The 25,625-nt window shown below is 40.9% G+C and overlaps 1 protein-coding gene and 1 long non-coding RNA gene across 2 annotated transcripts; both read right to left on the bottom strand.

Moving 5' to 3' along the window:
• Positions 1–7,080: 7,080 nt before the first annotated feature.
• On the bottom strand, positions 7,081–24,575 carry kctd12b (potassium channel tetramerisation domain containing 12b). Its single transcript, XM_030146110.1, has 2 exons — positions 22,996–24,575; positions 7,081–8,168 (listed from the first exon to the last, which is right to left on the bottom strand). Exons 1-2 carry the CDS (start codon positions 23,837–23,839, stop codon positions 7,597–7,599), a joined length of 1,416 nt encoding a protein of 471 aa, XP_030001970.1. The 5' UTR covers positions 23,840–24,575; the 3' UTR covers positions 7,081–7,596.
• LOC115427529 (uncharacterized) lies at positions 10,736–16,393 on the bottom strand. Its single transcript, XR_003936501.1, has 2 exons — positions 16,241–16,393; positions 10,736–15,931 (listed from the first exon to the last, which is right to left on the bottom strand). It is a non-coding gene; the product is annotated as an uncharacterized LOC115427529 (long non-coding RNA).
• Positions 24,576–25,625: the final 1,050 nt, after the last annotated feature.

Raw genomic sequence — 25,625 nt, 5'->3', positions numbered from 1 at the left:
CATAAAGAAAAAACATGTTTTGTGCTTATGAAACAGTATTCCTCATGTAAGACTTTGGCTAACAAGGGACTAGTAGGTGAGCTTTAATGGTCTTAAAAATGTTGTTAAAGGTGAAGTCATATCAAATAGGATTAAGGGCTAATTGGTGTTTAAAAGCCAGCTCTCTCTATAGATGTCATAAGCCTTTCCCTCTCGCTTCTACGATGTGTTAAAAATGTTTCAAGTCTAATCTGCAAGTTTCAACTGGTCAAGCCCTGGTTGGACAGAACACATTTATATTACAGGGCATCATGTTTTATACAAACCTCAATATGTGAACTATCATTACCTTCATCACAGCGCTTGGTGTTTACAACAACATCAGCGAGGCATGTGCTGTCCTCTACCTTGAGATATACTGTTTTAATAGTGTTCCACTTCGCTCTAATATCACCTGAAGGGTCTTTATTCCTCATTTGTTCAACCAGGGCTCAGTAGCTCTGTACAAAATGCAGCTATATCTGCACATGCACTTACATACCACGCTGAGGTTTATCGGCCGTGACAAAACAGGACAAGTCAGGTGACAATACAAACCAGCTGGCTCTGATGCTGCAGTGTGAACTCCTCTCCACCCCAGTCCCCTTCGTACTGACAGCAGATGGCCTGTGGGGTAAAATGTCAGCAGGGCACACATTGCTATGCGCAAAAATGCAACTATCTGCAAAAGGAGGAAAATAATGGAAAACAGTGAAGCGAGTTTCTCCGACCACAAAAATAATGTGCAAGAAAGCATCTTGGAGCAAGAGTTGAATGACATGGCAGCATTTTAATCATTTCAAATGATATGCTGTAAGGGCTACCACAGCTCTACTGGATGGTTATACCATTATTACATGTTCTTATGGATGTATTACTTGCCTCCAGAAGGCTTAGACTGTTTCATATTTGCTTCTATATTTGGTATGTTATAATTCCCATGCAGAGCAAGGGAGGCTGTTCCAATCACGCAGCAGTCTTTGCAAAACAGCAACAAGGCAGTGTGCCTCACATTCAGACAGACCATGTCATATTTTCCACAGAGTAAAGTAGCAGGCCAGGCACTTGGCTCGCACATCGGACTATCGGCCATCTGCCGCACCATCCACAGATTCACTCTTTTATGTGATGCTTGGTAATCAAGTCATCTACTTTCCATTTACTTCATACCACTGCTCATCTCCACATGCCTGTTTCCCTGCCATCGTGGAGCACTACACATGATGCGGCTGTATATCCTCTTACATACCATTAATCATGATCAGGGGTTGACAAGGATTTGGGAGATGGCAGGATGAGCGCTGAAACCTCTCCATACACACTTATCACACAGAGACACATTCATGTAAGTATTTAAAAGCAAGGAAAAATGACCCTATTGAAATAAGTAAGTGTGTCGTATGTGTGGTAGAGCAGCGCAGAAAGCCTCCATAGTGATTCTATGGAAATGCCTGATTATAAATCAGAGAGGGAGACAGAATGGAACTGTATGCAGAGAGAAATGGGTTCAGAATTAGGAGATTAAAGTAGCTGCAGGATTAGGCTTCAGGTTTTAATAATGGAAATGGAAAAGCTGTGAACAGAGTCTGACACATTGTCTCTGGCCCTCCTCTCCTCTTTGCCATCTCTCTACAGAGCATGTGTCTCCTGCTGATTGTGGGAACAGCTTGCAGGAAGAGCCAGCTATGCTTTCCATTAAACATATAGCACATGTATTTAACTGCACATGCAAGCACATGTTTCTTAAAGCAACACACTGGTCTTGATTAATGTAATACAAGAGAGTGCATTCCTCAGTTTGTATATGTAATTACATGATGCTGATATGGTCATTGTACTTGTACAGTATGTGCACACTCTTAATGTAAATGCTGTTAATGATTCTAGGAATATTTGTAAGTAATGGGGCTGCAGCACCTTTAGATGAGCTCCAGTAAAAAGACATTAACTTTTTATTCATTTACTGAATCAGGAAATAAAAGCGTGAAAGTGTGTTGTTCGGTGTCTGAAAAGTTTTTCCTTCACTTTTCCACCTTTCGCAAAAAAATAGAAGGTCATGCACCACAGCGTGACCTTTGCAAGGCATGTACAAAATGAAAATCGTCCGTGCATGAATCTTCTCAAAAATTGAAGGTCTGGGAAGCAAGGCCGTTTATAAAACTACAATGTAAATCTACCGTGAATAAAGCATGTAGTCCACCAATAACTGAAGCATCACACTAATATGGTTTCAATAAAAATGAACACGTGTATAAAAGGACGTGTGTTGTGATAATAAAGCCCAATCAAGTCCATTTATTTTTTTATAGCCCAAAATCAAATTGCAACTTTGCCTCAAGGTGCTTTACAATCTGCGTAGTGTCTGACACCATCGTCTGAAAAAAAGACAAATTGCCCAGGAAAACTCTTTAACAAGGGAAAAAATTAATATGATATGTGATCTTTGCACGCAATTAGTTCTACTCGTAACAAGTTAATGAATCACCACTAAAAATAATACTTACAAAGCAGTTTATTAGAACCACAGCAAACCACTGATGAGAAACCTGCAGGCTGCTAAATTCTAACACGCGTATGAACCTGAGAGTGTGTTAGACAGCTTGACTGCCAGCTTTGCACAACCATTTCAGGCGTAATAATTAGACTCCAGCCTTTTATCTTCCCTACAGCCACATTTCATTAGCACATGCAGTATGCAGCCTACTGCTTGCGCACAAAGTTTATCTTTAAGTGTGAAACTTCTCCTGACTGCTGAAACACTAAAATATCCCAAGACCCTCGTTGCAGTGCTGTGTTTTACACCGATCACTTTCAGCGGAGCTTTAATTGTCAGGAGGCTCCACTGTACTGAAGATAACTCATGCCCCGAAGAAATGAGATGCTAATGTATTGCTGGCCATTCGAAATAAATCTGCAAGGTGCTCTTTCATGCAAATGCAAGTCGCCCAGTTTGTCAGCAAAAAGGGAAAAACGGATACACTTAAGGCGGGAAGATGGAAGCCTGTGCCCAGTATGTTTGTGGCAACGTTTCACTGACATTCTGCTTTTGCTCAAGGCCGGTGTGTCAACAGAACATTACCCAAGAACAGAGGAGGGAGTTTCACCTCTATTTCACTCGGATGCATTGCATTGCTTTCTGAAGCAACATGATTATATTTATACATACTAACATCTTGAGCCCAGTTACTGTTATGCAATCATAAGGGAAGGGTTTAATCTAGTGTTGATGCCCTATGCATGAGGTTTCAATGCAGTAAAAACTTTATGAAGTGACTTTTAAGACAGATCCTGTTAGCTCTACCTCTGTCCAGTGATATTCACCGCTGCTACAATTTGAAGGTTTGATCCTATATGCTCACATATTCTGTCAAGGAATGTTTTTATGTCAGTTCTTCTCCCACAAGACTGCTTTACCTCTTCATTTCAAAGAGTAAGTATTCCCTTTGTTGAAGGGCTGAACCTATCAAGTTCAGAGATCTAATCCTCATAGTGCATCCATAATAAGTCAAAAAGCCAGCTTCAGAGCTTTAGAGTGAAATAAGACAAAGGGTAAAAGAGAATTGAGAAGTGACTCCTATGGAGAGACCCAAATGCAAAAGAAGGACTTCAGCTTTGGATAGGGATGTCTGTTTTGTCTAACAGGACTCCAACACAACAGACTGCACAGCTTCTGCTACAGTAAACAGGAATTTTAATTTGAAAGACTTGTTGTTTCAATTGTCCTCATGCATCCTGACTCAGGCAGGCTCTGGTGACACTCCTTTGGGCCCGGGAGCCTGGCCAGAATACTGTCGCTGTCCAAGCCAAAGCTGAAAGATGAGAAATACGAGAAAAGGAGCTGATGAGGCAATACTCTCTAATGAGTTGCAAAGTCGAATCTTTTCGATGGATTTCTCAGCTACAAGCAGCCAGTTGGTGATGGCCTGACTGTTGATGTTAGTGAGAAATATTTCACCAAAGATTGACTGGATGGCATACAGTAAGTCGTTGCCATCGGACAGATTGTGAGTGGAAAAGCCTGCAGTTTAGAGACCCTTTAAGACTTTGACAAACCCTAATCTGTCGTTAATCCTCTACTCAGAGCAAGGGGATATCTGTGTTGCTCCTTAGTGCTTACCATTGGCCTGATAAAACTATTCTATTTGCCTGATGTTTAACAAGATAAAACTCCCCTCACAGCCAACACTTGAGGATTAATGACTTAACCTCAATACTACCCCGGGACAAAGAGCTGAACTGAAATGTTGGACGGATAAGACAACGTCATTAAAACTTCCAAGCACAGACTCTGTCGATGGACACCGGTTGGAGGTGGTGTCTTTTTAAAAGAAAAGTAAATGTGACAGATGTAAAATTTAAAAAAAAAACAAGTGGCGCCAGGCACAACAAACCCTGTCCCTTGCATGTATTGTAGCTTATTTTGGCATCGATCCAGCTGATGTCATCATGTCTATGCTTGTGCTGATGTCAGCATATCAATTGTCTCTGTATATGTGAATAGTTTGAAGTAAATTACAAAAAATATATGTTTTTATGGACATTTGACATTTTGCCCATTATAAGTAAATGGGAGGGGAAAAAAAGGTTTAAAAAATTCATAAGAAATTTTAACTTTGACCTACTTTTCCCAACATACAATTACATCTATTCTGGGTCACTGGCAATCTATAAAGCCAATCTGGTGTGAATTCAACCAATAGTTTTGCAGCCAGAGACATGTTAAATTTTGCCCCTTATAAGTAAATGAGTAAGAAAGAGTACAAAAATTCCTGGAAAAATTGAAACTTTGACCTATTTTTCCCAAAATGTAATGACATCTATTCTACATCACTGGAAATCTATAAACCAAATTTGGTATGAATTCAACCCAAAATTTTGCTGCTACAGACCTGTGAACTTTCACCCATTATGAGTAAATGGGGAAAAAAAAAAAAAAAAAATTAAAAATTCATTAAAAATTTGAACTTTGAACTACTGTTCCCAAAATGTAATCAGATCTATTCTGGGTCACTGGCAATGTACAAACCCAATTTGGTATGAATAAAACCAATAGTTTTGCTGCTAGAGTGTTAACAAACAAACAAACAAACAAACAAACAAACAAACTGAACCAAAAACAATACCCCTTGCCTCCCCTTTGGAGGGTGGGGTAAAAAAATGATCAAAACAGACAGAATCAAGCAACAAAACATCTTCAAGGCTATAGTCAGGCTCTGTTGGGTGTGGAGTGTTCGTTGAGTCACAACAAAATAGCAATTTGACGGTCTCCTGCATCAGTTATTATTAATGTTAGATGCTGAGAACACTAGATAAATGATCAAAAGATGTTATAAAAAGAGCTGTAATTTGAAAGAAATATAATTTGAAGTGTTTTTGAGCACACACACAAAAAAAAAAAACACAGCTGCAATATTCTTCCTTGCATTCTGAATGCAAGTTATAGGTTTTTGATGGGGTATAACTGGATGGTAACTAGTTTCAACTCATAAAGAAAATTATGGAAAATACAGATTTATATCATGAAATTAATGGTTTTAATACAAACAGAAGACAAGTTTAAATGAGGAGGGTGAGTAGAGACGTGCAGGTTTAACACTAAGGGTGTTTGCAGTTAGTGGTTGACACTTACGCCCTCAAAAACAGCCGCTGGCGACCAAAATGTTAAATAATCATTGATCCACTAATCCTATCAATACATTTAAATAATTCAGGTAAATGCAGTTTTTCAGCTTTTCCGTGGCATCAGATCAGTCTGATCTGGACGTTCAGAGGCTCAGTAATGAACACACAAACACCATAATCTTCTGTAAAATTAATTCACCCTGTAGTTGTAGTGTTTGTAGATACTTGTTTTTATCTTCAGTTAATGATATATTTTGCCTAAAAATTCTCTTTTGCTTCAGTATTCCCTTTTCCAATATAATAACCTTTGAAATTTTCTGAGCTTTAAAGAACATCTACATGATATGCAAATAATATATGAGAAACTACTGTAAAATTCAGATGATAATATTATGATACATCTCAAACTGTGTTTATGAGCTGATTCATACATACATTTATGTTAAATTTGTTGTCTTTCCTTACTTTTTTCTGTGATTAATGACCATTGATGGGTGCATATGTAATTGACTTCTTGCTTTTATTGTTTTTTAGTTCTTTTTTTTTTTACTTCAAAGTTTGAGACAGATAAACTAAATAAATAAATAAAATTAAAATTAAAATAATGTAGATGCAGAGACAAATTAATTTGGAAGTCACAACAAAAACAGCTCTTAAGTTTTTAAGGGTTAATTCTGGCCTTTCAGGTGTAGCAAATCCTTATTTTTGTTTTGTTTTTATACATTAATGTATTCATCAAGTTGCCTGAACTTCAGCCCATTTAATATTAGACAACCCCAAATTTTTGCAAAATATACCTGTGTAATCTTTTTTTCTGAAATATGAAAAGACTTGCATTGTGTTTCTTTCATGGGCAGCTTTTGCTGCTCCCAAAGAAATACTTACAGCATGTAACACCATAAAACCAGTGCTCTCCTTCTTACATTTCAGCATGAAATGAGATGACACATGAGATACATGTTAAACACTAAACACTGGAGTCATTTAGATGACAAGGTGGCTGAAAAGGTAAATGGCATGAATCTTTTTTCATTTCAATGTGAGTTATCCCATATTTTCTGTAATGAGGATATGAACAAGGTGCGCATACACACACACACACACACGCACTCACACACACTTGTACCTGGTAATTCATTAGTGAAACTGAGTGAACATTTTATGCAGAGCAGATAGAGGAACAAATGGCACTGTGCATCGGTTCATGTAGTCATTATTGTGATTACTATTCCACATTCTGGCCGTCGGTAATTACCCACTTCGCTTCCCAGTACATTGCATTCTCTTTGTGAATTCTTTCCATTGCTCCAAGATAATGTAATCAAAAAATGAACCAAACTGCAGAAGCTTTGAATCACAGGCAGAGAGGAGAAGAAAGGCTTTGAAGTCATGTAGTTAATATTAATGAGGTAAGATATTTTAGATGATTAGCACCAGAGATTTAACTTCATTTTTTTTTTTTTTTTTATTATTTTGCATCAGCAAGGTCAAATACCTAAAGTCTCACACTTGTCTTACATTTTCCAGTTGCTTGATCAGTGGAAATAGTACAGAGAGCAGGACAGGAACCTCTAATGACTGACATGACATACAATACTATCCTCTGAGTGAGTGAAAAATGAATGACTGAAAAAGTATTTACGTGTGCTGTTTTAAAGTAGTTTTGTGCCATGAACACTACCCATCTCTACAGGGATGTTGTTTTCTATGATGGAAAAACTACTCTCAGTGTTTTAGACTTCTATGAGTGATTGCTAGACTAGCTCAGCCAAAGCACTTGACATTTTATTTCTGTTGACATGCAAGAGCTACTAAATTAGAGATCAAAGTAAACTTGCTGACAGTCTTTACATAGTTTGGATCAGAGCACACTGCAAATAAATTCGGAATCCACCATGTGTTCCGTCCAGTGCTGCAAAATCCCCTGTTTGTAGTTCAGAGCTGAACCAAAGTTCTCTATGCATTGTACTTCTTGAGCAGGTCATTTTGCCAGTGCCTTTTGCGATCTGGAAACACTCTGGGCAAGCGGATCTTCTTGAAGTCTTCAATGCATTTCTTTAGATCCTCCTCCAGCATCTTCCTCTCCTCCTCTTCCTCGTCCACCCTGGGTGGGGGGCCGCCATTCTCCCTAGCTGTGGGCCGTGGCAGTGTCTTTAGGTTTAGGGTGGTGGGGCGCTGGGGGCTTTCAGGAAGAGGAGAGGTTAGGGGAGAAGGACTGGAGGTGGAAGAAGGTTTGGATGGCAGAGGCGGTGGTGGGGAAGGGGACGACAGAGGAGGGAGATCAGGGCTGCTGGTGGCGGGAGGTGGAGGTGGAGGAAGGGGAGGTGTCAAAGGAGGAGGAGATTCCAAGGGAGGTGGCTTTTGGACGTCCAGTATTGTGTTGCTGCTGGTTTCTGGAAGGCTTTGTGTTCTGCCGCTGCAGGGCTCCACTTTGGCCAATTCAACAGCAGTAGCAAGTTGAGAAGTCACCTCCTCAGTGACAGCTGGGGTTTCAGAGGTTGTTGCCATGGAGATGAGTGATGAGCCACCTGCAGCAGACAGACAGAGGTGCTCATGTAAGAGGGACTGAAAGCAGGATCATTTATATGTAATTAACATTTAGGAAGAGGTCGTAGCATAAAGACTGGACTTGACTTGGCATCTTTACTAAAATACACATAAACAAACTAGAAGCACTCGGAGAGCGCTGTCTTTTCTAGAAAAGCACTCGTAGAATGCAGACCTCTGCCAAGGCTGATCAGTGGGCCCCCCCGTGGGCCCCCTCATCCCCGATCACCACCAAAACTTAGTCATTTGTTCTTTGTGCCAGTATCAACATTTCCTGAAATTTTCATTCAAATCCGTCTATAACTTTTTGAGTTATCTTGCACACAGACAAACAGACAGATAAACAAACCAATGTCGACAAAAACATAACCTCCTTGATGGAGGTAATAAGCTGCACTGAACAGTTATCTACTGTGCAGACATAAATACCGCCTGTAATTTCACCAGAACCAGCCCCACAATCAAAACAACAGCAATTCAGAAGTAGTTTGATGGCTTATGAAGTAACATGTGATCATAGGAGTTGGTGAAAGTCTCTAATGTCTCTCTAATGTAACTCAGAAGTCCTGTCAGTGGATTATCATATTAAAGCTCATATTGTTACATTTTTTTATTCTATTGCAACATAATAGAGAGGCACAGTCCTGTTCCTTTCGGAGAGGCAATTTTGTGATCCCATTTGAATTGTGCCACCATTCACTTATATGTCTGTCTATTAAAAAGATAATTTCCTGAGTCAAGAAAGTTGCTGTTGATTGCAAAGATAGTAAAGCAACATCTAGTTTTGTGTGACTGAATCTCTTGTCACCCATGATACACACTACCAACACTAAAAGAACTGTTACCTTGTTTTATTTCACCTAGTCCTTTGAATGTTAGGTTAAAAAAAAGTATTAAAATAGATGAAAATAACCAAGTCTGCTCAAGTTGAAGCTGCAAAGACATCCTCAGTGACTCTAAACAGATCGTGGACATAGACAGATATGAGGACGTTGCCTCTGTGACTTCTTGGTGTGTTGTCCGTATTTTCACAGTCTGATATTTCAACAGTTTTACAACAAATTCTGATATTATTGGCTTATAAAACTATCATTTAAATTGACAAATCGAAACAGCAAAAATAACCTCCTATAAGTCTCCTGTAACCTTTGACTGTAACAGTTTTTTTTGTTTAAGATTATGGCCTTGTGAGTCACAGCTGGAAGGAGTCGGATTTTGCCTCTAAAACTACTGATAGGTGAGGGGAAAAAAAATAAATAAAGACATATTTTTCAATTAATATAATCTAAGTACAAAAATTATCAAAACTGTATATAATTTAGGCCTAGATTTTGGATGTAGGTGCTTCTATGAAACTGGGTTTATTTTGGTATCTGGCATTTTGCCAGCTTTTTAGACCCAATAATAAAGGAGAACTTTAGATATATTTCCCCCCAGGATGTACCTAATGATGACTGCAGATAAATGCAAAAAAAATTATACTCTTTCTCTGAGCCATCCCAAAATTAATGAATTTTTTTAGTAAAATATTGGGGCCAAAAAAAACGGCCCAAAATTGGGACATGAAAAGCTACCTAGGTGTCAGTTCATTTGATCTGGAAAACATGGTTGTAAATGGTCTTGTATATCGATATAAATAAAGACACTGTTAAATTTGTCAATCCTAGTGGTTTTTCTAATCCAGACATGTGGGTTTTTCATGAATCGGCAGTCTCATTCCAGGTTTTGTGTGTAACCCATCATGTCCACTGGCGTTACATGCAGAACCTGCCCATTTAAACACATATAAATTGCAAGTGATTTTGCAACAGCGGTCATTTTTATGAAATACTCTGCCTTGCATATTAAGTTCGATTCCCAAAATGTACCTGTGAGAGAATAAAAAGGTATTAGAAAAAATAGTAACATGTAATTTTTGTGTCTTTTATGCTGTGTTGCATGTGGATTTTTGTATAAAAATTATATGAAAAAAATGTTTTATCAGAAAAATAGTATCTCTTTTATCTCAGTAAATATTTATTTTTAAAATAGACCCAAAGTGTTTCCAAACTTGCTTCATAACATTAGTCTACATCTGGTTTGATTTTTTAGTCCATCTGTCCTGTTTTCAGGGACCAGTTTCATAGAAGCACCCATATCTTAATTTTTTAGAATAATTACAGTTTTGATCATAAAAAATATATATATAATTGTACAGTTATTTATGTAGCTGCTTACAGACTAACAGACTAGATAAAACATATTCTATTGAGCTCCAGAAAGGCTCACATTTTGACAGCCAAGTCAGCCTCCAGTTGTCATGCTAAGCTAAGCTAATCACTTTCTGGCTCCAGCTTCATGCTTTAGACATGGGGTCTGTGTCTTTTAGCCAACACAATAGAAGAAGCAGATTTCTGAGCATGCTGAATTATTTCTATTGTAAATTAACATTCGGGAGTTAAAGTTAAGAAGCATTCTGTGATATAGTGACATTTAAATGTGATGTAAACGTTGAAGTGGAGAAAGAGCTATTCAGACTCAGATATCTGGTCAGGGCTAACAGCGGTGCTTTGCATTTCATTACATTCTGCTTTCTTTTCTTTCTTTTTTTTTTTTTTTTTTTTTAGCCTTATCAAAGTGTTTCAGTATGGCTGGCACAAAAACAAGTACCTCAGCTTTGAGCTTTTTGTGTCTCCAAGAGTACGAAAGTAAACACATGCTGGCAGTGTGGGAGCAAACAGAAATTAGCAGAGACAAAGCTCAGCAGGAGAGAAACGGAAATTAGAGATAAGGAGAGGGGGGGGATAGGTGAATTTAATTTCAGAATTACCCTTTTACCTCTGCTTACATTGACCTCGAAGGCGTACTGAGACTGAATAGATAGCATGAAACCTTGTGACTGAAGCTTGACACGTCATTTTTCATGGTATGTTGGTTTTTCATCTCATCTCTGTGAGAGGACAGAGGACAAGGCAGAGCAGCTGCAACGGCACATGTATTCTGTATCTCTTACTTAAAAGCCGATCAACCGTTTACAATTGCCTCCTCTGTCTTTACAAACCACCCATTTTTTAGACACCATCGAGCAGGTTGTCAGCCTGCCTCTCCTTCCTTTAACTTTCATGCAGTCACACGGCCTTGTTTTTGGCTCTTTGCCGCAACACGTCTCTCCAAACTAACCCCATGTCCATTCTAAAGCGATACATTTCAAGACGCATCTTTTTCTTTTCTTTTCTCCATTCTACTCCACAGCACAGTAATCCTGGGGTTTTGACCACCGAGAACTGTGGATTGGGAAAACAAAGCTGTTCTCAAATCCTATTATTATTCCTATTATCAGAATTGCTATACATTCTCAGGCGTGCAAAGCTGCCGGCTGCAAAGATCCAAAAGAGGAGATCTGAGCTTTTGCTTATTAGCGTGTCTTGCAGAAAGGATGCTGAACTTTTGGAAAACAATAACAAAATGCTCAGTGGACAGAAAAACCCCCGACACATAAACATTTCTGAATTTATTCAAGTTTGGACACAGCATTTGACCAACTTAAGTGGTAATGACAGCACTGCATCCATATTTTTCATGCACTGTGGCATCTAATAGACTGTTTGGTCACACAGTATTAAATCATTCACCGTGTGAAGCTGCTGCTCGGTGTACTCACAGTTACAGCATCTAAAATATATGAACTCTTAATTCTCTCCCACAGCGTCCTAAACATACCTATGTAAAGATACGCAGGAACAAAGGAACATTAGACACACAACCCAAACACATATGTGTATAGAGAAACGCAAGGCCTGTGCTCTTTCATTCAACGGCGTTCATCGTCACGGTAACCCATCTTATATAACCGGAAAAGCTGCTTGTGTCAAATGGAGGCGGCACTGAATATTCTCCTGGTGCCGTGGCTTTGTGAATACCTGAATGTACTGTATGTGTTCATGTGTGACAGAGTTCACATCCTTGTATTGGTGTGCGAAAGTGTCATCCTGTATATTTGTGCATGCATGCGTTAGCACATGTTTACATACTGCACATGTAGGTGTTGGTACTTATACATGTATGTGGGGGTAGATGTATGTGTGTTGCTATATTCTGAGCATTTATTGGCATTTGAAAGAAGGACTGAAAGAAAGAAGATGCAGTGGAAGGAGGGGTTGGCAGAAACCTGCTCTCCACTGTGTGTTTATGTGCATTCAATGTCTCATAATGAATACATGTGTTTAAGGGCCGCTTGGACGTGGGAGTATGGGGGCTTAGCAGTGTTGGAGCAATAATCCACTGGGGGATGGGCTCCATCCTTCCTTCCACCACTAAGCCTTATGGAGGAGAACAGTGAAAGAGAGCACTCAACCCTTTTCCCCGGGCCACTTCTCCAGGGATACATGCAAAAGCCAAAGCACTTTCTCACACATCCTCTCTCCTCTCTCTTAGTGTCTCCCATCTGCTCAGTGACACATCCCACCGTTGTCATCATTACTGCTATTAGCAACACTAATGTGTCACTGTTGCCAGGGTTTAGCACCTCTTTGTCACAAAATGTCTCCTCCACGGTTTTGTTAAGCCATTTTTCATCCTACTCAAATCTTTTGTATTTCACTGTCATATCTTGTCAGATGCTGGATAAATAAAACACTGAGACTGAAATAGACACTTGTATATGAGTATGGCTCATTATTAATGCAAATACTGCTCTCTGCAATCATCAACAGTGAATTAAAACAGCTGCTTTTGTAATGGATACTCAACAATGTCTGAAAAATGAATCGCATTCCATGAAAATATATCTACCAGCTAAGTCTAAATTATCTTGAATGTGTCCAGGTCAGTCAGCGGACACGTTTTAAAATTCACCCTGGTCCCTGACAGGTGTTGTGACCTGAGGACGGGAAGACTGGCAAACAAGAGCACAGCATCATCTCCATGGTAACGCCACAATGATGTGCAGGAACCAAAGCCACACAAATGCATAGTAATGTGCTTTCACTGAGAAGGCTTTTTATCCAGATTTGTACATATGGCTCTATCCTGCAGTTCTAAAGGGAGATCACGCTACATAGTTTTGGCAATTACAGCATGTTTTATATCTAATTACCTAGCATTGAGCTCAGATATCCAACATCTGTTTTGTGAAATGATCTGTACGGCGCCTAATGACAGACTGGGCCCTACCACCTACAGACTTCTCATTCATTGTCTTTTCTCCCTGATTGCAGTGAGAGCAAATGCATTCGGGGGCGTAATCAGACATGCTAATACTATATTTTTGTGACTGCTGTTACATGCTGGGGCTCAAACACAGTCACCCCTATCAAAATCGCTGGAGTGTACTCACAAGTCTCTGAGCAATTACAAATCTGTCAATCTACATAATGTAGAGGAAATGCGTGACGTAAACAGTAGGAGACTGGGGAGCTGGTGCCAAGCAAAAAAGGCAAAGAGATGCAAGAAAGTACTGGAAATGAACCCCTAAGCAGTCATCAATAACTAACTAGATTTTGAACACTTTCAACTGTGGAAAAAAAAGATATGATTAGATTTTTATTTTTTTTTTTTTTGTGGATAGACTGAACCTATATGAATCTCATGTAAATGTCCCACTGATTCACCCACTGATGCACCTGCTCCACTTCTTATCTTCCCCCGCTTTAAACACCCTGAGCTGTTTTTTGGCTCACATCTCCCATACCTGGCCTGTTTAAGCACCTTAAGCCCATCCTGGCACCCCAAGGCTCCTGCTACAGCCCCACTGCTACATATACTTTCCAAATTCTCCCCCTGTCGCCGCCGTCAGCCAAACACGCCCAGGACTGCAGCACCAAGGACAAGCCTGACTGTTCAGATTACTGATAATTAGAGGGGCAGATTAGAGTCCAAGTCTCCAGATGGTTGAGGTGAATCCCAGCCTGACAACAACACTGACAGACACATTTACAACTGGCTGCTTAAACTGAGATACATTAACTCGGTGGAGACATAGTAACTGCTCACTGTTTTTTCACATAATTCATGCATAATAGTACACACTGTATATTTAGCTTCACTTACATTATTCTGTGAAATCAAATAATAAACTACAAGGGCACTCAAAGAGCCAACAAGGCTAATAGACAACTCTTCTTCATGTTCCACAATGTTATTAAACCACAAATTATGACCTATATTAGGCCTTTTTGTCAATTTGTGCCGTGGCTAGGTTATTGACTGTGACCATGGTAACAAAATGTGTAATTCGTCATTCATCATTTGGTCCCACTTGGTGGTTAATTCATCTATTTATTTTAATTTAACTCTTACCAGTTATTCGATATTAAAGAAAGCGCTAACCGCACCAGCCTCAGCGCCTCTCTATTGATCTGCTCTAAAACGAAAGGCTTCATACTTAACCCATGTTCTACACTTCAACCAAGCATCTTGAAAATCACTGCAGCAATTATTATGTAACCCTGCTGACAGACAAACTGGAATGATCACCTCTTTGGCTGAGATAGATATATGCACATTTAATAACTTGCATATGAATTAACAGACTCCTCAGTATAAAAAGCATGACTAGTATTTATTGACAGTGATTGATGGCAGCCAATTAAAAACTCTGACTGAAATAATTTGCCATCTTCATAAATTTGCAAGAAAAAGAAACTTTACAAACTGATGCTCATTAGTTGAATTTTTTTCCCCCCGATATGAACTGATGTGCATTGGCTGTAGACATACCTTCCAGGCTCGCTAAAAGGCAGCAGAGTTTATTTGCTACTAATTTTATGAGCAGGGGAAGTGTAGCCAGAGGTGATCAACAGACCTCTCACTGTTTCCTCAGTCTGTTATTGCCCCAACTTCCATCTTATTTTACCCAACTGCATGTTTCACTATTTTTTCTTTCCTTTCAACAGCTCTCTTTCTATTCCAGTCTCTGTGGGTGCTCATAGTATGTGGTATTTGTGGAATTTTGCCATTCAAGTAATCTTTTTTGTTGCATTTCCCTCCATTGCTCATTCGTTCCTGTCCCTCTACCCCTCATGTTTTCCTCTGTCAGTTAATATTTCTATGTCTTGTGGCTTGAATGGGAATTGAGGATATGAATTGGAAGTCAGAGCAAATAATAAAGAGGCATCATGGGGGGAGATGCTGTGCGTCAGTCATAATTTGATCGACTTTTCTTTTTTTTTTTGTCTGTTAGAACTTGTCCTGTGTTAACTCGTTCCTTTGCCCCCCTCTGGTTAAATCTATCCCCTGACCTTGCATGATGGAGTACCCCTGGTGTTAAGGCCCAATATGTTTTGTGACAGCTGCTCTCAGTGGGTGATGTGTGTATGAGGAGGAGGAGGAGGAGAAGGAGGAGGAGGAGGAGGAGGAGGGGCAGCCAAGCATGTGTATTCGTGCTGGAGGATAGAGCAGTGCACTGAAGGTACACATCTGGCTCAATGCCTGACTCACTATAAATAACCCATCACACAATGAGATAAAGATGCCCCGAGCCAGCACTACTGTACTCAATGCATGTGGGCTTGGATGGCAGTGTGGGCACACCATGTTGCTGTCAAGGGCAAACACAAATAAAGTAAGCCCTCATGTATGAGTACATGTATGTGCACAGTGGGTGTGCTTTTTGCTCCAGAGGACCATACTGATGAAAATAAAGTAAGGAAACAGCTACGCACTTGCCCCTTTAATTGAAAAATTAAACACCTTTTGCTGAAACTGTATGACTGAGAGCCCGGATCCTTATGTCACAACTTTTTCTTATGTATAACCAGGGGCGCCGCTATCAACTGTGAAAGATAAACGTTGTGGACCCTTTCATAAAATTCAGTATCTTGTCAATTTGTCGAAGTGGGGGAGGGGGGGTGCAGTCCATACATAACGTCACTTACGCTAGCATGAAAATGAAACTGAAACTTAACATACTTTCAATATCCAACTCCTGACTTCTTCGCCTCTCATTTACTGCAGATTGTACACAAAATTTTCACAACTTCGAGCCTGCATCCACTGCTCTATGGGCCCGCCACAAATGCTGGGCCCCATGAATTTGTCATGTTTACGCCCCCTTATCGGCACCCCAGTGTATAACTGTGTCAACCCGCTGTATTCTGGTGTTACAATCATAGACTTTATATATTTAGTGGATGGAGGAACAATCCATCGGTTTCTGAACTGCTGTTTTGAAGCCAGTAGTTTGCGAATTGGTTGGTGCCTTTTTTGTTTTTTCGGAACCAGCAGTGACTATATTTGGACAAAAGGGGTGGCACAATATACGAGGGGTCAGAGGTTAGCTAAGGCTATGTACGAGCTTACAAACTTGGTAAACTGATAAACTTTATCAAACATTGTCTGACAGTTATTTTATGGTCTTGTTAATGGAATATATTGACCACAACTACAATTGAGCAGTGAGGAAAAAAAGATGCATTTACTAAACAAACATAGACTCTAAAAAAGTGTGGCTTAGCAGGTTACTGAGCTCTTGTACAGACCAAAGCCCAATGCCATCAAAGCTTTTATTTGCAGTGCTATTTATGGAAGAAGAATCAAAGATGGACCACAAGATCACTTATTAAGCTTTCCAAATAAAATGGGTGAGTGGCTCCTGGAAGCAAAATCTGTTGATTTAGTATTTTCAGAGAGAACTTGAGTGTAAATCAATTGGAACCAGGGCTTTTGGAGCCAACTGCAGTGTCCGTCAGTGATATTACAACTTCATTTTGGAGCTGAGGTACTTCCCCCTTAGATTAAATACTAGAGTTGTCAAAATTAATGCATTAACGCAGATTAATCCATCATCATTACTAATCTAATTAAAAACTTTAACACAGTTAACCCATCTGCAACACAGAATGACTCTGAATGTCTCTCCCAACACATCTGGGGCAGTTTGTCTAAGTAGAGTTAACGTTGTGCATGAACAAATGGGCAGTTGATCCAGTAGTGACAGGCAGCAGAACCAACCCATAACTAGAAGCACTCGGAGAGCGCAGACCTCCGCCAAGGCTGATCAGTGGCCCCCCCCCGTGGGCCCCCCCACACCAAGGAGGTTATGTTTTTGCCAGAGTTTTTGTTTGTTTGTCTGTCTGTCTGTCTGTCTGTTTGTCTGTCCGTTAGTGTGCAACATAACTCAAAAAGTTATGGACAGATTTGGATGAAATTTTCTGGTCTGCGCCCCCCCCTGGGCCCCCCCATCACCACCAAAATTTAATCATTTCTTCCTTATCCCATTTCCGACAAACCCTGAAAATTTCATCCAAATCTGTCCATAACTTTTTGAGTTATGTTGCACACTAACGGACAGACAAACAGACAGACAAACAAACAAACAAACCCTGGCAAAAACATAACCTCCTTGGCGGAGGTAAAAATGGAGGATGCTTGTTGAAACTGTTGAAGGTGTTTAATAAACACATTAAATGCATATACATTCCCTCCTTTCTTGAATCTGTTTGCTCATGCAAAGTGAAATGGGATCAGTATAGATTAAAAAGGAATGATATTTAATGGTGATTAATCAAAATTAATCCCCAGCAACCCTGTGATTAAACTGAATAAAAATGTTTAATCATTTGACAGCACGAATAAATATATTGCATTATGTCTTTCAAAACTTTATCAAAGAAAATGTTATTCTCATTTGTGAACTTGCACGACTACATGATCATTGACTTTTTAGTAAAAATACTTTACCAAATAAACAAATTTGAGAACAAATTCAGAGGGCTGGTGTTATGTTCCTTGATCTCTGCAATACTTTCTTGGCAGGGCAATCATACATCCTTTGAACAACAACCTGTGGCAAAGCATAATGCTGTGTTTTTATTGATTTCTGGCAGTCATTTCAATAGACATTGCTGCTTAGAGTGAAATGACTGAAGTGGTTTATGGGCTATGGGCCTATTTGGCGTGTACACTAAAGCATGCTCTGGCTTCATGCTCATACTTAACATACAGACACTTATCACATCCATGTATGGCATTTTGGCTAGTAATGGAGAAAACACTGTCACAGGTTATCTCCTGCACTTTCTTCAGTCTATACATGCTCCTAGTTTGACAGTCCATCCGGGTAATTTGCAACAATGAAGCCCTCATATATTACCACTGACTTCTTTTGTTTACTGCTGTGAAGAGAGTGATGAGCATGGCAAATGGCTTGTTTGCTTTCTTTAACTGATCTCAAAGAGGCCAGCCAATTATATCTAAAACCTCACAGCTATGAGCCATTAAAGTAGCACATGAGGGTTGTTGCACATCTTCTCCTAGCAACTTCCCTCCCTCTGTGTATGTGTTTGTGCCGGTGCAACCGCCCGCTCAGCATATTTGTGAGATGGGGAGTTTGTGTAGTTCAATGCCCCAGCGTGGCCTCATATCCACTCAGTCCTGACCCAACGCAGAGGGCTGAACACCCATCCAATCCATCCTACAAACACCCACGTAAGCGCAAACACGAGTACTCTATAAAAGCAAAAACAGAGCCAAAATATATATATACGGGCAGATAGCATACTGATTTAGATCAAGACAAGGGTGTATAGGCGGAAAAGACATAAACAAGCACAGAGTCACAGATGGCTGTAGCTGACTGCTCCAACAGAACAGAAACAGCAGCAGACAACATGTGATAGTACACGCAGTCTAAAATGCAGAGAAAATGACTCACTGTGGCACTCCGTGTTGTCATTCTAACAAATGGAGTATGTCTATTCATAAAAAGCAGATGCTGCCTGGGAACCTGGGCTTTCTGGTGTGAATTTAAAGCCACAGCTGATGATTTACATAAAGATGAACCTCGCTTGGAAAATTACACAGTAAAGCAGCTCTCTCTCCCTTTCTGTTGATGTAGTCTGGCTATGAATCAATAATTATCCAAACACAGTGAGTAATCTTGTGGATCTAAATCTGTCTGCTGTAACAGAATCTCCTTGTGAATGTTGACAGAGTTGACAGGCCACAGAGGAACACATTACAGCACAGCCCTGGTGGGGGCTTTGTTTGTCAGAGCGATCCAGCACCTCTCTGAATAACGCACTCAGGACATTTCATGCTGGAGTTACTCAGGAAGAGATAAGATGGAACACAAAATCCTTCCCGCTTATATACTTTCCAGTCTCATCTAGTTCTTGCAGTTATCTGTCTCACTGTCTCTCTGCTTTCTTGCCCCATTTTCCGATCCCTTTTTCCTTTGACGTACATCCTCTCCTGTCGTCTTTCACTCTCTGCCTTTCTTTTCCAAATTAGGGAAGCTCTGACCCAACTGGCTTAAAGACAACAGGATCAATCAAAGAGAGGGAAGCAGACCGGTCATGGCACATTGCCATGTAGAGCAGCCTACAGTGACAAGAGCACCACCAGAACTTGACATGGGTCAAATCACTGCCTGAAGGTAGAGAGCTCACAGAGAGATTAGTTTTGTACTCTCAGGGCAGCCCACATTTCGTTTTTTCCCCTTGCGCTTTTATGCCAAGAGTTTAATCATGAATTGCAAATGCTCACAGAGAAATGGAACCGCGTTAACTTCAAACCCTTTAGTGGCATCATAAAAATGAAATAAAGCAATCACTAAAGTTTGTTGTGTGCTGTGTGTCAAGCAGGTATTGTCTGGTATGCATTTTGCTTTTCAGATTCGTCCAAAACACAGAGAAGCACATTTCATGGTAAAATATCTTTATTGTAACACTCTGGATAAAACACGCATACCACTATGGTGACAAAACTCAAACCTGCTTGTTTATATGACACATGAGCAGGCATGCTACTCTTTTTAGCCACAAATTTCACAATAGCATTAAAGAAAGAAAAAAAAGAAAAAACAAAGCAGCATTTCATCACAACGTGGCCTGAGTACCTCCCTGCTGCTGCCACTGTTTAATGCCTGGGTACTGCTGAATGTCGAGTATAAAGGCAACTCACAGAGGTAAAGATGGAGGGTGGTTTAGACACTGGAGCCTGAAATTTCACACACGAGGCATATTTCTCCACGCTTGTGCTAATGACTGACCTTGGCCATCCCCTGTTGCAGTGTGTACCAAAGGACAGTGACGGAGGAATGCTGTCTGTGACTGCGTTTGTTTGGGCTGTAGAGACACTGCAGGCACTGTACTGTCCTGGTGTCTGAGGATTCATCATGCATTCCAGACTACAACACAAATCATGCGTTTTCCAGGAAGAGAGACGCATAAATTTTTCAACAGGTTTTTGAGTGAAGCTCTTGTGCTGTACTTTTATCTAGGCCACAATGAGATCTGGTCCGGAGGTCTTGTAACTAATTACCATGTGACCGTCTCATGATATTATAGCTCTTATCAGTTGAAGTTTTTATAAAGCAACATCTAGAGCTGTAAATATGTAAACATCAGCCTGGTTGAAGTGTAAAATTTTGCCCACTTCGCAGCCTTGACTGTGGGAGTGCTCTATAAATGTGCTGTTTATTGACCACAAACAAAAACATTTTCTGAAGAGAGTTCCACATGAAGTCTTAAGCACACATTATTTCAAAGCCCTGGATTTTTATTTTCCAGTCTGCCTCAACATTGTTTCCGTTAGCAGTAATTAGATCAGTTATTAGCAACAAACTAAGGGTTTTGTAAACTGAATTAATACAGCCTGTTATCTATGCGTGTCCTCATTTCTATCCTGGCCATGTTTTCTGGTCAACTGTTCAATAGAAAAGCAGATGGAGGATGAGGGAGATGGAGCCTGAGGGCAACACATCTAATATGAAGTGGGGTTTATGTTCGAGGATATTCCACTTAATGAATGCATCTCAGTGGAAAAAAGTTGGATAAAAATTTAAATTAACTTCTTGTGATTAAGTTTGTCACTAAAAATGTAACTTGCAATCTGTTTCAGCTGCAGTAATGTGAGGCCACGCACCATTTTCCTCATATGTTGCACCCAATGCCATTCAGTGCTGACAAATATTCTTGTATGAATGTAAAATACAACCCCAATAGAAAGAAAACAGTTTATTTGACAAATCAATTTATTTTTTGGCTGAACACTTTTAATTTCAGCGCTGCCAATGCTTGCAGCGAGACACTGCAGCAGGTCTAACATATTGAGTCAGATGTCAACAGCACTTCATCACACTGAAACACAACATTGTGGTTTCTAGACATTTCAGAACACATTTATTGTCACTGTTAGACGTTTTTGCCAGAAATACACTGCCTGACACCTTTAACTCTGATGAAATCCTGGGTTACACTGAGTGTTTCCAGCTCAAAATAAACCTTATATTAGACTTCTTATTAATATAGTATCACAAAATTTACATTTGGATTTTTTCCTGCATTTTCAGGTCATCAGCTGGATGTTTTGCTGGATTTAAATGCCTTCAGTTTGTGTTTAAGTCTGAGGTATATGATGTGCAGACCTGTCCTGAGGCTGTAACTGAAAATGACCCTCTAATATAAACTTCCGTCTACTAACTATAACATCTCTCGCGATGCCCCTGCTACAGTGGTGAGAAAACATTGGGCTTTGGCTGGCTACGGCACAGTCCGGCCCATTCTCGTGGGTATTCACTTTCAGTAAGTGAGAGCTATCATCAAATATGCAACAGCTCCAACTAATACAAAACTGAGTATTAAGAATAACATTACTGTTTACAGAATACTCAAACATGATCTGCTAAAATGACTACAACATTTATTTTTGGAAACGACATGAGCCTGTCGTATCTGTGTAAGCCTGTGCTTTGCTGTAAAATTGCTCTTAAATATGTAATTGAGCAAAGAAATGTCAAAGAAGCGAAAACCCTGGAGCAGTAGGCTGTGAGTGATGTAACACCTTCTATCTCCTCTGCCCTCCCAGCGTGGGTGATTAAAATACTGAACGCTTCATTGCACAATCAATACACACACTTCATCTGGCATCTCTTTTTTCTTTCTGTCTACAAGATCTCTTGATAGTTGTGCTTTTTTTTCCCATCAAAGCATTTTTGTGTTCATTTGACACTGCTTTTCAAAAAAAGGAATCTCCATGCACCTACAGTCCTGCTTCAGTGCACCGTTCCTTGTGCATGTGAGTGTTTTATCTTCACAAGCAGCAGCTTTAACTACACTGTTACTCATTCATAGGCCCTCCTGAACAGATAAACTATGGCACCTTCCTAACCACATGGTACTGAACACATTAATGAAAACTAAAAGAAATTAGATTTTTGTGTTACACTTCATTCTTGTGCTGGGCTGTTCACATCCCTCAAGGCTGATAAGATGTCCAATTATTTGGTAATTTAGTTCAGAGGAGCAGGAGACAGTCCGATCTGCTCGAGTAAGCAGGCAAAGTATAGCACTGTACATCACGGCCACTCTTTGAAGCCCTTTCTTTTATGCCTTTATGAGTTGTTCAATAGTCATGGCGCTCTCATTTAATAAAATGAGCTCTTGGACACAGTATTGTGCTTCACCAAGGCAGATGCAATATATAGAGTACAAAAGAGGGGTCGTACATAGAAGGTATCAGTCTCTGCAGGAAAGAGTTTGGGGTTACTGTGGTCAAGGACTGGGAACTACAACTACTGTAGATGGAGCATCAGCTGAAGCAAGGGCAAAGGCTGGACCTGAGGGTGCAGGGGGTGGATTTGGGGTTACAGGAGAGGGCTGTGGAATCGACCTGCAGAGGAGGTATGACCAGTCAGAGCAGCAGCTGGGTTCTGTTCATGGGAGAAAAGCTGTAGGCTGCAGAGAGAGAGAGATGGAAGGGCACAACATCTACGGTACATCTACTGGAGCAGGAGCCTTCAGAGAGAGAAGGACAGGATGGCTGGAGGCTGGAGGGGGCACTTGGAACAGGGTGGGGGACCAGGGGAACAAAGCCGGTAGTCTCACTCACGGTAGAACACATATTCAGTGTAGCTGGTCCAGATCTTGTCGTCCGTCTGCTCATGGGCAAAGGCGCAGGTTCCTGTGGAATTACAGGCTACCATATGGAAACCTGCATCGGCCAGCTTGTCAAACGCCTGCTCCAGGAAGGTGAACTTGAGATAGTATCTGGACGTGTAGCGCTCCGGGGGCCGGTCCGGGTCACGGCTCTCGTTCAGGGTCTCCCCAAACACCTCTTTGGCCAGGGAGGTCTTTCCACACACCATGATCCGTGCCACCCGGCGGAATTTGGCATCGGTGTGGCTGTCTCGGCCCAGGGTGTAGGAGCCTCGGTAGCCGATCGTAATAAAACCGGAGCGTTTCCCGTCCACGGAGCCGGGCACCAGGCTGGCACAGGCGGCGGCGGCGGCGCCCAGGGAGCTGAGGTTCCGGGCGGTGTCGATGCCGGGTGAGGAGTCCTCCGGGTCGCTCTGGCAGCCCTCATCTCCCAGGGAGTTCTGTTTGCTGATTTTAGGGGCCAGTAACTTGACTAGTTCGGGCAGGTTGAAGAACTCAGCCTCTCTCTGCAGACGCCCACGCTCCGGGAAGTGGTCTGGAAGGACCAGCTGCTGGTCCCGCATGTAGTCCAGGATGTATCGGAACAGGAAACCATCACGGTCCACAAAGAACCTGCCTTTAGTGTCCCTGGCTAGTCCTTTTGCTGACTTCCGACTGAACATCTCCCATAGCAGGGAGTCTGGCACACTTGTGAGGGTGGAATACCGGGTTATGTACACCTGACCACCTACATTGAGCTCGATAATCTCCGGGAAGGGAACCTCCTCCCCTGATATGCCACTATCTGGTAGAGCCATGGCTTTCACTTGGATGCAGCTGTCAAACCCGCCACTCGACTGTGTTTAAAGTTAAAACAGCAGGTGCTGGATGTTTCCCAGTGGCACAGACCTGTTGCGGGTCAGATTGCAGATCCTGATGCGGTGCAGAGCTGTTAGAACGGAGCGGCTCAGCTGCGGCGCACGATTGGTATGTGCGCAAAGGAAGCTGCCCTGCACACTCCGATCTACAAAACACACACACACACACACACACACTCACACACTAACACACTCTTCTACTCTAACTACAGCTTTTCCCCATAATTACTAAAACATAGTGCTTGAATTTTCAGGCAGCGTGGAAAGAAACCATCATGTCCATGTCCTTTACGCGCAAATCCACTTGTATCCTCCAAAGGGAACAGTGCTGTCCACACCAGCTCTGTTGGCAGTGAAAGCACGTTTTGCACAATTGTCCATAACGACTTCTTGTTTTAATTTCTAACGGTTGTCCTGGCGCAAACAGGATCAGGTGGCCCAACTTCAGTCCAGCAATCCATAGCTTGAGACTTTTGTAGCTTCCTCTATGGTGAAAAGATAAGAGATGAAGACGACGTTGAAGATGTAGTGGGACACGAGGAAGACGTATAAATATTTCTCCGTTGTTTCCATCACTGGGTTTGGAATTTTACACGAGGTGATCAGCTGTTCAGCCCCTCCGCTGCTCTCCTCCGGTGTCGGACTGTAACTCCACTGCACCTTCACTGGATACAGTATTGTTATTCATCCTGACTGGCCACGCCCACCCATGGTGACGCGCTCTGCTGTGATCCAGGTCAAAATATCCACTCTAAAACCAGCTGGTCCTCTACTGTAACTTCTCAAAAGAGTAAGACTATTAGTGTTTCGTGTTGTTTTGTAAAAGCCTTTCAATCAAGTAATCCCAGCATGTAGCCGACACTACAAGGAAACACATTTTAAGAGCTCAGAGAGTGGATTTTACTCAGTATACACACAAAAAAACAACATATAACTCAGAATGACACATTTATTACCAGTGTGTCCACAACAACATAAGCGGAGTTCCGCCTGGTTCTTATTTTTGTGCTTCATTCCATCTCAGTCAGTGACACAGAAATGAGCTTACACTTAAATTTGATGCATTTATTTTTAGTCAACTCGGTAAACTGTGCAAGGCAGAGGAGCTTCTACTTCCAGGGTGGGTTAACAGTGACACCTAGTGGGCACTCAGGAGGAAATCCTTTATTTTACAAGAAAAATATCTACTGTGGTGGAAAAGTTTTTGGACAACCCATGCATTTCTGATATATTGCATTAAGAATCACTATTAAGTCAGTATTGTTCCATTCTTTCCATTCTAACTCACATGCTCCATTCTGCACATGCTCAGTTCCATCCAGCAAGATGATAAAACACACACCCAGGGCATAATGTATTTAGTTTTATTTTTTGTTAACAATAAAAAGAAAAAAAAAAATCATTTGTATTTGTGTCACACATTTTGAAAACAAAGATTTTTTGGTGAATATTTCATGATATTTGAAATTGTGACAAAACGTCCATCATATCTCGTTCTGATCAGAACTGGATGTCAAATAGTATTTTACAAGTTAATAAAGTTTTTGTTTTCATTAGGGTGATGCATTTCTATCTGCGCACCAGTTAAAGAAACATAAGCCTGGAGATAAATCCCTCTGTAGCTGTTAAAATTCCATCCACCAGGAACTAAGTTAAGGATTTAACTTCATTTGTAGCAATAGACACAAAATTTGACACAAGCTAAACTCAGTGTACAGTAGTGGAA

The sequence above is a fragment of the Sphaeramia orbicularis genome, chromosome 10, assembly GCF_902148855.1.
Source record: "Sphaeramia orbicularis chromosome 10, fSphaOr1.1, whole genome shotgun sequence".
Taxonomy (NCBI): domain Eukaryota; kingdom Metazoa; phylum Chordata; class Actinopteri; order Kurtiformes; family Apogonidae; genus Sphaeramia; species Sphaeramia orbicularis.
Note: the sequence above shows the minus strand (reverse complement) of the source record. Positions and strands in the feature narration are given on the sequence as shown.

Coding starts and splice junctions, on each gene's coding strand:
- kctd12b (XM_030146110.1), bottom strand. CDS start 23,839: ATGGCTCTACCAGATAGTGGCATATCAGGGGAGGAGGTTCCCTTCCCG. Junction 8,169..22,995: donor CACTGAATATGTGTTCTACC/GTGAGTGAGACT, acceptor TGTCTGCTGCAG/GTGGCTCATCACTCATCTCC.